General features: G+C 38.8%; 1 protein-coding gene across 1 annotated transcript in view; it reads right to left on the minus strand.

Moving 5' to 3' along the window:
* adgra1b (adhesion G protein-coupled receptor A1b) overlaps positions 1-15,558 on the minus strand; it is a 186,124-nt gene that overhangs the window by 136,374 nt on the left and 34,192 nt on the right. Inside the window, exons 3-7 of the mRNA XM_008429975.2 lie at positions 10,307-10,378; positions 8,908-8,979; positions 8,681-8,752; positions 6,853-7,016; positions 3,303-3,516 (exon numbers count right to left, since the gene is read on the minus strand). Of these exons, the coding sequence (XP_008428197.1) occupies positions 3,303-3,516; positions 6,853-7,016; positions 8,681-8,752; positions 8,908-8,979; positions 10,307-10,378 (594 nt within the window). The remainder of the gene's footprint in view (positions 1-3,302; positions 3,517-6,852; positions 7,017-8,680; positions 8,753-8,907; positions 8,980-10,306; positions 10,379-15,558) is intronic.

Raw genomic sequence — 15,558 nt, forward strand, 5'->3', positions numbered from 1 at the left:
CAAGTTCTGGTGAAAATAAAACAGTGTTAGGAACCACTTACTGTGTTTATAATATCCTTTTACAACAGTTTAAAATTTCAGGTTTCATACTAATCTTCTAAGAGTGATGAATATAAACAGATTTTCAATTTTTGTGCAAGACTCCAGCTGACTGAACTCGCCAAGATATGCACACAGAGGATTCCTCTAGGATACATTTACAGCGCAAAATGTCCAACCCAGCATGATGCAACCTTTACAGAGAAAAACCCGCTAACCAGCCTTCTCTCATGCAGAGAATAAGCTTATAAGGGCTAAGAGGAGAGCAGGATGAGTCACTCTCCTCGCCGACATATACTCTGTAGGAAAGATGCTGCTGAAACCCCGTTGGAGAACATAGGATAGTAATAATATGAGATGAAAACCATAAGAATATGTACATACAAGTTTATGCTTTAATTGCAAACACATATGCACTGTAAAAACACAAAACTTTAACAAGTGTTTTTGGTCCAGTCTCTGCAAATATCTTCGTACATTTGACATAAGAGAAAACTAGTTCCACTGCAGATTATTTCACTAAAAACATGGAAAAAATATCTTCTTATAAGTGAAATAATCTGCTAATGGAAGAATCATTATTCTTCAATATAAAGGAATTATTGACATACGCTCATATTTTTGGCTGAAAAGTTATTTTTGTCTTATTTCAAGTATAGTAACATATTTTCTCTAGAAACTAGACATAAACCACCTGTTTAGAGTTGCTTATGGCTAAATTAGGTTTAGAGTGCTGGTTTTGATGTCTTTGATGTTTTTAATGTTTTTATCTTTACTTTTCATCTAGTTATTAACTTCTTTTTATTTCTCTTTCACACTGTCTATGTAAAGCCCCCCCGGAAAACGTCCCAGTTAAACGAATCTATATCTAGGGGTGTGAGAATCCTTGTTAAATGACATATTAACTAAAACTCTGAGGTGTGAGACGTTTAACTGAAGTCCTACAAGGGATGCGGGTTTTAATGTTTTTATCTTTTTTAACCTCTTTTTTTTATTCTCTTTGTCTTTCTAACCGTTTATTCACTGTCACATGCTGTTTTTATTTTAATTATGTAAAGCACTTTGAAATGCCTTGCTGCTGAAATGTGCTATACAAATAAAATTTGATTGATTGATTGATTAAACTACTTGGTAAGATTTTGTGCTTTTTCTTGCACTGTGACGTGTTGTCACTTAAGAAAGTAAAACTACCAATTACAAAATTATAATGTGAAAAATGAGATTGCAATTTAGGCAAAAATAGCATTTAGGAGTTAAATAAGCTCTTATAAATATGATTAAAAAACAGTTCTGGATTAAATCTGACATATGGGCAAAACCTGTCACAGCACTGTGTTGGTTTTTTCCCCCAAAATAACCTAAAATAAATTTATTTGAATTACTAAGTAACACGCAGGAATCGTAGAGAACATTTTTACATATAGTTGGCACATTTTGGGTGGTTTGGACGCATATTTATGTGTGTGGTGTTTTAAGCCAAGGAAGTGAAGGACCCTTCCAGGAATTGATGCAAAAGTGTACCCACTGTTCTCGTTACCAAATAAAACAACGTTAAGGCCTTCTTGACACACTGAAACATAATTCTGTTAGCTCCCCATCAAAATTTATGTCAGAGACTCCAAGTCAGAAGAGGCACCAGTAAACATAATCAACAGCAATGAGCTCCAGCGTCCCAAAACTACGGCGACACCATTCCCTAAATGTGTTCACCATAACTCATACGTACAAGACAAAGAGAGAAAGAGGATAGAGGTTTGTGGCAGTCTCTCAATAAAAAAGAAAAAAAGTACAAACGTCTGTGATGTCGGTCCACTTTATCACCTCAATTATGATTCAGCATCTGTTCCTCTTAGCGTGTGATCAGCCAGTGCCCCGCCAGCGCTGGGGGGGCAGACTGGACGGCCAATCTCAAGAGACGAGCTGTGGATTGCTGTGAGGTTTCGGTGCCATGCCAAGCCAATTCTGTCGTGTCCTTTCAAGGGCGGCAATAACAAAAGAAAAACCCAAGATCCTCCGAGTGACCGAGGCACAGAAAAGAAACTGGTCTCCGTGTCTGAGTGCTGCGTCGTAAAAACGTTACATCACAATGTGACAACGTAACCTAAAGGTATTAATTAGGAATTTAAGTAACAAGCCGACATGACTTGATGCTTATTTGTGATGTGTAAAGAAAAGAGTGTTTTTAAAGAACAAAAACACACCTACGGCATCAGATGCACAACAAACAATGAAGTCCGAATATCTTCTATGAAACAACGCCCACTGACCACCGGTGCTGCAGACCGTGGTATCTAGCGGCCATTTTTAAATCAGAATAACAAGGAAATTGACGTTGGTTTTCAAGCGCTCACAACATAAATCATAAATAGATTAGCAATACAGGAAATAACAGAATAAACAAACAATATGTGCAACTATATGTAGCCAACTTTCTAGACATAAAGAAACAAAAATTGGTTTGAGTGTCATGTGACTGTGCATAAAATGTTTATTTTGTTTCACAGCAAATTAGCTGACAATTCAGGCTGTAAGATGTTTGCTCTGTTAATCAGAGAGACAGCCTGTAGATCAGACCAGAGGGTAAATGTTTGTGTCCAGGATGTGTGAGGTCTGCAGAGATGTTAGCTGCGTTTTCTACTACTATGCTAAACTACATATAAGCAAATATGTTTGCTGCAGTTTGGTTCTCTCCTGTTTTGTGGATGAGCCAAGCTGAAGTTTAAATCATGAAATCCAAACATTTGGCCTTGATGGATGTCAGTAGAAAATGGCGCTCCGGTCAGATGAGACCAAAACCTATAGCTTTGGCCTACATGCAAACCACTATGAGTGTTGTAAATCTCAGGCATCATCCAGCTTTGACTGAGGATCTATGCAAGCGTAAGCACTGCTGTTGAAAGATGCTCTCTATCCAATTTAGGTGACTGAAATGTTTTCAATGATGAATAGGGAAGCACTTTATCATCATGTGGAGGGAGATATTCCACTTTTCTGACTTTTATCTGAAAAAGAAAGAAAAAAGAAACCCTTCTATCATCTTGGTATTGGTATATCACCTAAAGTCCCCCAAGAGTACATTCGGATTTGTGTTTGCGCACCTGACAAATTGTAAAGAAAATCCTTATATAAGGCTATATGCAGTTAATTCTGAAAATGAAGCAGGACATTTCTATTTTACCTCCTTACTGACTGACTTTGGAGATTATAAGTGCAACAAGCCAGTCACCGGGAAATCAGAACTCAGCTCACGTTTCCTCGGGTACCTGGTGAGCAAGCAGCAGTCATGAAGTAGAGTCTTCTCCACATAGATGCCCATGTCCTCCTGTGTGATCACGCCGTGGCCGTTGTGACGCCACCACAGCTCCACCGACTGGTCGAGGTAAGACGCGGTGCACTGGAGGGGAAGCTGGTCACCACGGAAAACAAGCTGCCTCTGGGAAGGGATCAGCTGGAAAAGCGGCATCTCCAAAGGACCATCTGTACGGCGAGAAGGAAAGTAACATGAGAGGAACGTGAAACCCTTCCCCTGCAATCTTACTGAGGTGGAAAGGAAAAAAAAGATGTAGGAAGATAACTCACAAATTTTAAAAGTATCTTATATTAAACAAACTGCTGCATGCCTCCATAAAAACCAAAATTGACAGACAGAACTGGCGGACCTTCAGTCAAACTTCTCGTCATTTCTGTTGCTGAACAAGACAAACAGCAGCCAGAAAAGAGGTTCAGCCTCAGGATATTTTCCTGACTCTCTTTTGCTGAAACTAATGTAACAAAAGACGCCTCAAGCAACACCAGCAACAGGATAATTCACCAATGAGACGGCTGAGACCATAACACCCTCAAGAATACACTCTGAGACGACCAGTTGCACTACACTGTCATCATAGGAATTTTAAAAAAAAACTGCCAATGAAAGCAGAATCATCTGGTGAACTTGTGTGTAAGACACCATATTATCTGTACTTCACGTTTGGGGTGTTGCCGTCTTACGCCAGCGGTGTTTTAAAACAAGAAGTCAGCGGCCAAACGCATGAAGCAGATGCCTCTGAACACAGGAAGCACCTGAAGTCAGGAAGCCCAGCACGCTTCTCTGTTCCCACTCATCTGCAGCCAGCACCTGACCTGCATCACCACGGCGACGGCGTCAGAACGTTTAGGGCAAACATCTGTTATCCATCACACTCAGGATGCCGCAGAGCGAAATAAATATACAAAACTTTGCAAATGAAGTCAGTTTTTATTATTTTAGAAACTCTAACAGTTTATTGGGATTTTACCACAAAGTAATGCATGATTTGTTTTTTCCTCCCCACAAATAAATCTGAAAAGTGCGGAATGTAAATAGCTCCATTACTCTGATAATCCAAATTTTGAGCAAAGTGTTTTCAAAGGTCACATAACTAATATAGTCCAATACATACTGATTTGAATATAGTTATGAAGGTTTCACAGGTTTGTTAGGAACAATGAGAAGCAAACAGCCTCTTATCAGCTCAGAAGCTGAAACTGTGAACTGTGACTTTAAACAAGTCAAAGAAAACAGAAAAAGATCTCAGATTGGTCCACCAGCCAGAGGGACAAAAAGAAAACCCAGTCAAAGCTACAATGGAACAGCTTAAAATCAATGGATATATTAAAATAGCTAAAAAAAAGTCCAAGTCTAAATCCAATTGGGAGTCTGTGGCACTACTACCAACCGGGGAAATTAATCTACCTCCAACTATCACAAAGAATAAAATTAAGAGCAGATCAAGAGTAAAACCTGACAAGACTGATCAGATGAAAATAACTCAACAAACAGAGGAAACAAACATGTATGAAGGAAAAAAAGAAAATAACAGAAGCAAAGAGTCCAAATAACTCAGGGTTACATGCATCCTTTTAATAAAAACTGCAGATAAAAAAATGAGTCAATAAATGTCAATATTTGTAAAGTACCTTGAGTTGTTGAGGTATATTCATGCTATAGTCGGTTTTTTTAAAAGCATTTTTATAAATAATGGTTTCAACCTTACCTGGACTGTGATTGACTCTCTAAAGACGTGCAGACATTTGAACAGAACAACCAACAAATAGCAGCTAAATCCTGGCTAACAGCATCTCACAGCATCCAACTGCAAACTGCTTGTTGCCAAGTGAACAAACAAGGTGGTGTAAGATGAAGTTAGTGCAGAGTGCTGTATGAAGGCCAAGAAGTGCACGAGCATGGCGCCCATAATGTTATCACTGTAATCCCATAATGGATGCTTTAGGGCCTGAAACGAGTGCTCTTTGTCCTGCCACTGGATTCCTCTCTTGGCTCTTTGTCTGGGGACTGTGCAGAATTAGCCTGTAATTGCTTTGGATTGTTTTGACTAAATGAAAAACACATCCAGTTAGGATTGGAGGAAATCAGCCTGCAATGTCTGTGGTTTAGACGTCTTTGGATAGCACCGGCTGTGTACGCAAAAACAAGGACTGCAGGAGGGGGATCATGTGCATGATGCACACCAACACGCATATCTCTTAATTAGTTTCCTGGGAGCGGTGTCGCATTGTGCACACAGTGCGTCTTCATGTTAGATGCCTGTAGTTCACATATATGCACACGAGGACAAACACACAGACATTTTCTCATTCCCGAGCAATGTCCCCGGCACAATCCAGATATAAGGAGAGCGGGAGCACGATTCTATCACATATGAAATACAATTCCCCTGTGGACTGCGGCACAAAGTGAGGAGATAGAGGGAGGGGAAAAACAGAGGGAAAATTGAGGAAAGCACAGAGAAAGGCTGGGAAGACAACCACAGTTTCAGTTTCAGATAAAAGAAGATAAAGACTGTTGGATTTCTGTTTTGCTTGATGAAGAAGTCATTTTAATATCCTCAAAAATCTGTTGCCCTAAATGAGCAGAAAACATACGTTAGATGTTTCACTGTTGTTGTGTTTAATACACAGAATGTCTAGTAAATGTATCTCTTCAGCTTGCATTTCCTTCACTCTTTGTTGTGCAATATATATATATATATATATATATATATATAGACCAACCAACACAAAGTAATGCATGTCTGTAAAGAGGAAGGGAAACAATACACGGCTTTCATATTTACAGATGAAGTCCAGGAAACTGTGGCATGCATTTGTTCCACTGTGTAAATACTCTGTAAAACTACATTTCAATAAAATTACAGATGCAATTTTTTTAAGTTATCCCCACTTTTGCTCATTCAGCTTTGTGAAAAACTAGAGTGAGGTCATTGTGCCTTTCATGTAACCAAAGCCTCCGTTTCCACAGGTTTGCTGCGTCGTCTGCACCACTTGTGAAACCTTAAATAAATGTAAAGTCACATGGTTTTCTTTCAACAGCTGTTTTCTTCTTGCTGCTCTTTCATAAAGGCCAGATTTGTGGAGTAATGGTTGTTCTGTCAACATCTACTTCCAGCTGCGGATTCTCCTCAGCTTCTCCAGAGGAACCATGAGCATCTTGGTTGATTTTTTAATACCGTCCTTGGCCATGTTTTGGTGGATTTGCGGTTGTGTGAGATACTCACAATTTAGGATATATTATTTTGGATAGAGCAGCTTTAAAGTTCTCCACATCTTTATAGCTGGTCTGAGGTGGACTTTAAAACATTGCTGACTTAGATAATTACCAGAGTAAAGAAAGTGGATATAAAAACAAGTCACATGTTTCCAACTTGGAATAATTATAAAATGATAAACTTTCACTCAACGATTGTTCACAAATGATGCAACATTTAGAGAACTCGGAGCTCGCCTTGTCTGAGTTGTGTTAGCCCTACACAGTTATAGAAAAGAAGGTCTTACCGCATTTGAGCTGCTGTTCTCGCAGGCTGCGCAGCTCCAGGCCATGGAGGTGGGTTGGGAAAACACAGACTGTGTCATTACCAACCCTCACCGAGTTCTGCTGAGCCCAAACGAGCAACCACTTCAGCTGGCAGTCACAGAACAAGGACTCTGTGCCAAAGTTCCTGGTGGCAGCACCAACATACAGTCAGGATATAATTCAGTAGGGCTTGAATGTCAAGGACACACTTGCAGCAGTTAGCTCAACATGTAAAATGCCTGCAGTCCAAACAGAAACAAACTTTGTACAATGAACAAAAGTGACAATTAAAGTTTAGGAGGTAATTCTTCCATCCCATGCAAAGAAGCAGAGCTAAATACTTGCATCAAAGTTAGAAATTGAGTTTAAGAGGTATTAGGGGAAAATTATTATGTGGACAGGTGTTCTCTATCGCATCTGATTTAAATCCACTGATTTATTTTAAAGACAAACTACCACAATGTGACTCACTACTTCTTATTAAATCAGTGAGTCACATTCTTCTCCAGATTTGACCGTAGTTTGACATGAGAACTGCCTTAAATCTTCATGGCACAGTTTCAACACACATTTCAAATAGATCTGGTCCATATTGCCAGGACAAAATTCTGTAAAACATTCTGTATACCTCTAAAGGAAGGCATGCAAGAGATGTCATGATCAGATGCGGCTTCAGCCGTTTCTCTCTGAGCTGACCCTGGATGATAGAGCTCCTAACCCCATCTCTGAGGCTCAGTCTGCCTCCTTTATGGAGCGAAATCATTTCAGCCACTTGAATCCAGGATCTCATTCTTTCAGTATTGATCATAGTGAGAGCTGGAACGTACACGGACTGATAAATCGAGGGCTTTGCTTACTGGCTTTACCTTTTCTTCTCTGCAACAGGCCTGAGCAACATCCAAGTGGGACGAGGCCCCAAATACTGTAACCACTAAATCCTCCTCCCATCACTCCTGCCCAAGAAACCAAGGCATTTTACGTCTTCCACTTGAAAAAACCCACACTGTTCCCATTAGGAACCATGATTTTAAATGAATAGTGGACCTCTTTTCTCCAGTAAGTGGTTATTTGAGTTACCGTTGTCTGTCATCTGGAAGCAGTCAGTCCATTCTCCTCTCATCTCTGACATTAGCTAGTCGGTTTCAACCATACAACTGCCGATATCTGGATATTTTCTCTTGTTTGCAAACCCGAGAAGTTGCCCATTAACAAGCAACTTCTGAATACTCAGACCAGCCCACCTGGTGCTAACAACGTCCAAGGTCACTTAAAGGCCATATTATGTATCCTTGTCACGTAGCATCATTTTATAGCACAATAGAGTAACTATGTTACCTTCAGTTGTTATAAAAATGCTATGTATATCAAATATGACGTAAAGAAAATATGACTTCACAATTTCAGGCCTTTTGATTATGCTTCTGTCTCTTTAAGAAGGTCCTGCTCTTTCCAACACTTTGCTTTCACGAAGTCATCACAACATTGCTCCTCTCTTAAAACCCTTTAACGACATTTTTACCAACATTTTTACCAGCGTTGCAGTGAGAAGTAGCTTCTATAATGAGCTTAGCAGATGTACACTTCCGCCAGATCAAAGGATTTCTCAAACATGTATGAAAGAATCAAGACAAAACTCCAGCATTGCATCTTGTTGTAAAGCTCAAAAAAGTCATTTTTACATAATACAACCCCTTTAGATTCTCTGCATTCTCCATTCACTCCAACAAGCAATTGAACAGAGTAAAGCCTAAAGTGGCAGGTGAGTATATGCACCACCCATTAAATAAATGCATTGTTTGTTCATCTTACAGTACTCTCAGATCCAGGAGGTGTGTGAACAGTCCCGTCGGGAGTGTGGAGAAAATGTTTCCAGATACATTTCTGTTGGTGGAAAACAGAAAACACACACGTCCAAAAACAGACATCAACTCTCACTCTCACTATTCCTTATGCAAAAACTACAGCTTCCTGTCGGGCTTTAGCCGTTGCAGAAAGAGTGGAAAATAAAACCTTTGAGAACACAGGTAGCTACTCACAATTTTAAGAGTCTGCCCAGATCAAGAAACATCTCAGGTGAGAAGCAGCCGATTCTGTTCTCGGACAGATCCCTGTAAGGACAAAAAGGCAAAGAAGAAGTATGCCTCACTCGACTAGGAGAATGTTCTTGACATGGTCGTCAGAATAAGTAGGAACAGAAATCAGAGATGCGTCTGTGGTAATATGTGCTTCCATGTATGCCTGCCTGCTCAGGGAACCCAAGCAGCTGAAAACGCTGTTTTTTCTCTGTCATCTATGCCACTTTGAGAAATCCGTCCTGACCTTTTGCAAAATTTCACATTTCACATAACAACTGCTGGCACACACGCACACACACAAACACACGCACGCACGCACACACACATCCTTCTAAACACAAACAGATATGAACAGTTGGAGCAGGCGCCCATATGCGAGTGGCGGAGCGCTGTTGTGTCCAAATCTCCGCGCCCACACACACTGTAATTAAAGAGCTACTGGGCTGGAGCAGCTGTGGGAAAATAAGCAGAGCACTTGAATAATCACCAGTTGGGGAGCACTTAAATTAGCCCTCTGCTTCTCCCCAAGGCTGCGTGCACACGCGCCCAGAATCAATATTGTTAACTCACTGTTTGCATCCCTGCCAGTCCAGATCCTACTGACTACCAGGCTGTAATCATGTCCCTCACTCCTTAACCTTTTATGTTGAGGCAATCACTGAAGCAGGCACAAAGGTAGAAAGAAGCTAGAAATAAAAAGACACGTTCGTTCTATTTTAAAACACTGAATCTTTTAAAAGCTTCGAATGAAAAAATAAAATAAAAATACCATTTATAAGCGGTAAAAGCCATTGTTGTGGCTTATTGCTGGGTGTGAAGGTCTACTTTTTCTTTATGTTCTATTTTTGTGCTGCAGAGTGCGGCTGAACAATAACTAGGACTTCTGACCCTGATGCTTCCAAAACAATAAACAGCTGCTCTTCCCCTGTCCAAGGGAAGCACTTCTCTCCTGCACACTCCTGCTTCCCTTTTCCCCCCTATTTGCATTCCACACATTATGGCTCACCCATCAAATATTTATGTTTTTTTTTTTATATAGTGAGGTTGAAAAAATGCAGGTGAAACAAAACACTATGTTACGTCTCTTTGGCTCAATACAAAAACAGTATAAGAACGGCAGCTTTGACAATAAAGTCAAAGCTATCTTCAAAAAAAAAAAAAAGAAAAGAAAAATCTTTAATTTGTAATTGTTGCTATTTTTATGATTATAAAAACTCTCAGAAACATATAATCCAAAAGGGAATATCTTTTTAGGGTAGATAGTAAGTTCATCCAAGTCAATATTAGAGTTTATTTTGGGAAAGTTTTTTTTTTGCAGGATTCCTTGTATCAGGCTATTTCAGTGCTTAATCACACTTACAGTTTCCTCAAGGCCAAAAGACCACGGAAAGCTCCAGGCTCCACTGTACTTATCAGATTATTCTTCAGGTACCTGGAGGAGAGAGACAGACAGACAGAAAGAGTCAGACATGACTATACTACCCATTTATCCATCCATCTGATCACAGGTGAGAAAAGAGCTGTCAGATCAAATCTAGTGACCTTCTGTTTGCAGACTATACAAACAAGCAATGAACTATGAGTCCATCAACACATCCATGGATCCGGTCAAGCCCATTCAGGATGTTCAGCTTTTGCTTGGGAATAAAGGGAGCTTTGAAACTTTCAAGAAGTCTAATTAAAGCAGTGAATTTTGCTATTTTAACAGTCATAATTTGCTGGAAATGCTGGCGTCATGCTTCAGTAAGTTAACTTGCACCTGTTAGCTAGACCACACAGACCATTTCCTGCTAGCTGGAGACCCAAACCACATCCAGCACAGAGGCAAAAACACACATGTGGCAGTTCCAGACCAGCACTCCTTGTCCATCCACCCCGCCTACCCCAGCGCTCTCACAACACTAAAAATGGATCTCAGAAAAATATCCTCTCTGCTTTTTATTTGCAGGCCAAGGAAAACTTCCTGAAATTGTGTCCCTGGTTTCCTTTAACTTTGCCCGGTATGCTCTGTGTGTTGAGGAGCAGAAGTCGGTTGTGCTTCTTTCAAAATCTGAGCACCAGTTCAGACTCTTCTTTTCTGGGTCCTTTCTCCCAAAAAACAAAGTAATAGATACTTAATGTGGAAATAAAAGTTATTGACTTGGTTGGATATTAACATCACCTAACCATGCACATTCATCTATTGACTTCTATCATAACTCTAGCTACTCTTTTCCAAAATGTGAAGAGTTAAACGAAATCAGTTTCTAAACTATACATTTGTACTACAGATGAGATAAAAAATGTTTTCACATACTTCATGTTGGCCAGATTTAATGCATATTTAGAATCAGACTGAGAGAGCAGAGCAATCAAATAAACCCCAGGTCCAAAACTGACACCATGAAGCTTTACTGAACTTTTGTCAAACTGGTTTACATTCTGAAGAAAACAAAGTCAGTCAAAACAGAAATGTAACTATTTGGACATAATAACAAAAGTATGTTTTTAGCCAAGATTAGGCGTTCAAACTTAAGAATATTGCAGCATAATGTTATGGGTTTCGGATGTTTTTCTGTGATTAACTCTACAAAGTAGATGAAATACTAAACTTTTATTTGTATTTTTTCCAGATAATCAGATATATTGTTAAATCACACACAGTTGGTTATTCCAGCATAATTCTGATTTACACACATTAGATCTGGTTTTGGAAATATGAACCAGGCCAACATTAAGATTTTGGACCTGAACTATAAAAAGCTACGGATTAAAAAAGTTGTCAAATATTCAGAAGTAATTGTGCCAGAAACTCGTTTATGAAAACAGAAAGCCTGTGGTGGAGACACAGCGTCACAAAGGAAATTTGGTAACACTTTATTTGAAGGGGTGTGAATAAGACTGACATGACACTGTCATAAACATGACATTATATCTGTCATAAACATGAATTAGTCTTTATGAATGTTTATGACAGTTGTCATGAAGTGTCATTCGGTAAATAATGACACTTTTAATGCAAAGTTGCTCTAAAAGTTGCATTGAAAGTCCATTAAAAATGCCAACGTTGCATTAAATTATCATAATTTACAAAATCATGCAAAGTTGGCATTTTTAATGGACTTTCAATGCAACATTTGGAGCAACTTTGTATTAAAAGTGTTATTATTTACTGAATGACACTTCATGACAACTGTCATAAACATTCATAAAGACTCGTTCATGTTCATGACAGATGTTATGTCATGTTTATGACAGTGTCATGTCAGTTTTATTCACACCCCTTCAAATAAAGTGTTACCGGAAATGTAATTACACACCCAACTCTTATTTGTAAATATCATTGGCGATGTGTAATACAAACCTCTGACTACAACTGAATGACTGAACTCTTCCTCTGATGCATGAGTCAATAAAAAACAGACCAACAGAAGCAGTGACCAAGGCTTACATTGTTGAGCAAATAAGCATCTGTCTACTGCTAGCTGTAGTTCCTGGAAAGCTGTTACTTTCCATGAAGTAATGTTAGTGTAGAAAATGTAAAGCATGTACATTATAAAAATGAAAGGCCTCCTTTAGAAGCATAACATTTCATCTTATGGCTAATGATGTGTGATAGAAGGTACTTTGGACTTGAAATGTTAAGACTCCCAAATAACCATCAGCTACGGCTTCATCTTGATGGAAGACATGCATTTATTTATGCACACCTCACACATTTATTTTGCAATTTCCCAAAGTTCTATATCTAAAAAAAACTTCACTTATGGTTTGACCTTGAAGCTGAGAGAGTAGTTCTTTTTGCTGATTGACTTTTTAGCAGAATCACAGAGGAATTTTAATTGGCAGCTTCCTGGAGTTCCTATTCTAACTGCTTACTTTGGAAAGAACAGGAAAGTTGTCTTCCTGAGAAACTGAGCTCCAGGTCTGGTCGGGTCAGTCAGCGGCTATCTCCCACTTTGTTCGCGCCTACCTCTCTCTTTGATGGTGCATAATATGCTACAAAAAAAGCAAGTGGGCCAAGTGGTTAGGCCCGGAGCACCGTCTTTTATTCTGAACCATCATGCAGCTCAGCGCTCTGCCATCCCTGAAAGTGCTGAATACTCAAAATTCTTGCCACTCATCGATTTATTGCCTTAACATGGGGCAGAGGTCACTGCTCCGTGAGTCTGCACAAAGACGATGCTTCACCGTAGGAGCATTATTAAGACAAGATGGATTCCTTATCATAACAAACCTATTTTAAACGTTTAGATAAGATTCTTGCATATTCTCTTTTCAAAAAAACATATTTGCACTGAGAAACTGACACCATTTTTGTTTTGAAGATTTCATAAAACCACATAAAATAAACTTTGGCGCCGAGGGCAACAACGTTAGCATCCGACTGATCTGTGCCAGCAAGGCTTTTCAAATAAATATGAACTATGATTGCATGTCATTACCTGGACCAGGACGGGTAGAGTTCACACTGTAATACAACAGTCTGGGAGCCAAAGCCTTGAACAATCAGAGGAAACCTTCTGAAAGTGGATTTTACATCCTTTTCCGTGATTAATGATCAGAAATTATCCGTAACATCCTCTGTCAGTAAACTCCTTAGTGTTTGGTGCTGAATAAATAAAAGCAATTGTTCTTTAGGAACTCAGTATCATAAGCAAAGAGATATATTATGCAAGAAATAGAATATATTACTAGAGACAGGATTAGTTCATGGAAATATTAACTCAATTCTTCTTGCATTAGACATCAGGCTGATCCTCTGGTACAGTGTTGACAAAAGTCATACTTTGGTTCTTCTCAGCTATTTTAGTGTTGAGAGAAAGAAAACAGAACATTTCTGCTTGTTTTGTGAAAAGCATTTGGAGTTTTGGAAGCTGTGTTGAATTGTTAGAGTAACTATAGCCGAAGAGAAAAGTCTGTGGAGTCACAGTCCATGCTTTTCAAAGGTGCAACAAAGAGCTGCAGCATGTGGGAAAGTTTCCAGGTAACAGAAAGTTGCTTTCTTTTACTGCTTTCAGGGTTACTTATTGTTTAGTGTTACATTTCTTTCAATTGCTCAAGTACAAAAAGTAAAGTTGACTCAAATGGTTAATGGTCCTTATACTTTCCAAAATGGAAAATTGATTTGCAGCTCTTAAAAAGCACAAATAATAAAAAAAAACTGTTCACAAAACAGAACTGCGTAAGTTTTGTCAGTCAGCATCAAAAAGGTGCTGCATATAAATAATTCATTCCTGTTTGTGACAGAAAGCCAGCGAGCATTATTTGGTGAAGAAATATATCCAAGTCTAAAAGGTTCAATGTCTTCTAGATTAAAAAGGCAGGTTTTTATAATAAAAGACAACTCTTATAGTGAAATGTTTTTCAACATTTCCCAGAAATCCAATATTCTCCAAATCCAACTTAAACTCTGTCCCTCAGATTCCTCGGAAGCATCCTGTCAGCAGAACGTCTTCTCTCCATTATGAAAGGAGCTCAAAAGTGCTGCTGCTGCTCAAGAATGTTTATTTGTGGTCGAAAATTATAATTCGTCCTGGACACCTGACATTTTACTTTTATCACAGCAAATCATACTTCATCGCTGGAGACATGAGGAAAACAAACATCAGATTAAATGTGTTGTGTCCGTCTGCAGCTCAGTAGCAATATGCAAATAATTCATATTTATATCTGTTTTCTTAAGTTTCAACTCTCACATGAAGAACAAAAGTAGTTTTCTCTATATTGATTTTATTACATCAATTTCACAACTGAAAAACACTAATAAGGCAGCCTACACTATTTTCATTTTATGGCATTTGGTGTTTTTGCATCATTTGCTACATTCACTTTTACACCAGGCAGTGTTGCATTATCTAAACCTACACAAACTGTATAGGTCTAAATCATGGTTGTGTATGTACATTTACCGATGTCTTAACTTCAACACCGAAATTAAAGGCTTGTTAAATTACAATTCAACAAAGCAATTGTGTTAAAGCACCATCTCTCAAACGTTTCAGAAAAAGCTACAGAGGAAACAGCAGCAGTGAAAAACTGTCTTTGCATTTAGAAATGTTTGTAACCTTTAATAACTCCATTTCTCAGAGCCTGTATCTTAGAATTAGCAGCTCTGGAGCTGACAATAAAGAGAAAAATCAATAACTTGATGAATGTTATGCAATTATCATATGTGCAAGAAAAGCAGGAATATAACTTACAGTTGCTATGAGTTCTTTATTTTACATCAGCTTATAAAATACTACGACCAAAAACAACACTTTGTTCAAGTTAAAGCATTTTGAATATGCAGAGATTTGACCCTATTTTTAGGTTTCACAGTCAGCATAAAAATAACACCAATGAGAAAATCTTTGTATTCAAAGCTTTGGCATGAGTTGTGCATCAGTTAAACAGAAACTGGAATGGTGGAACCTGTGGTTCCCTGAATTATGCTGTATATTCCAAATATTCCAGCAAAGGTGTGAGAATATATTTTGCCCAGAAACACATCAATATGTGGTGCTGGGGAAGTGGAATCAAACCCACAACTTTATAATTGTAATTCATCGTCACCAGCTGGTAACAACTAGAACTTTGTGCTTTCGACCCTATTTACTAACAACGGCCGAAGAGTTGGGTCTTGGCCCC

Source organism: Poecilia reticulata, linkage group LG15, assembly GCF_000633615.1.
Source record: "Poecilia reticulata strain Guanapo linkage group LG15, Guppy_female_1.0+MT, whole genome shotgun sequence".
In the NCBI taxonomy this organism is placed as follows: domain Eukaryota; kingdom Metazoa; phylum Chordata; class Actinopteri; order Cyprinodontiformes; family Poeciliidae; genus Poecilia; species Poecilia reticulata.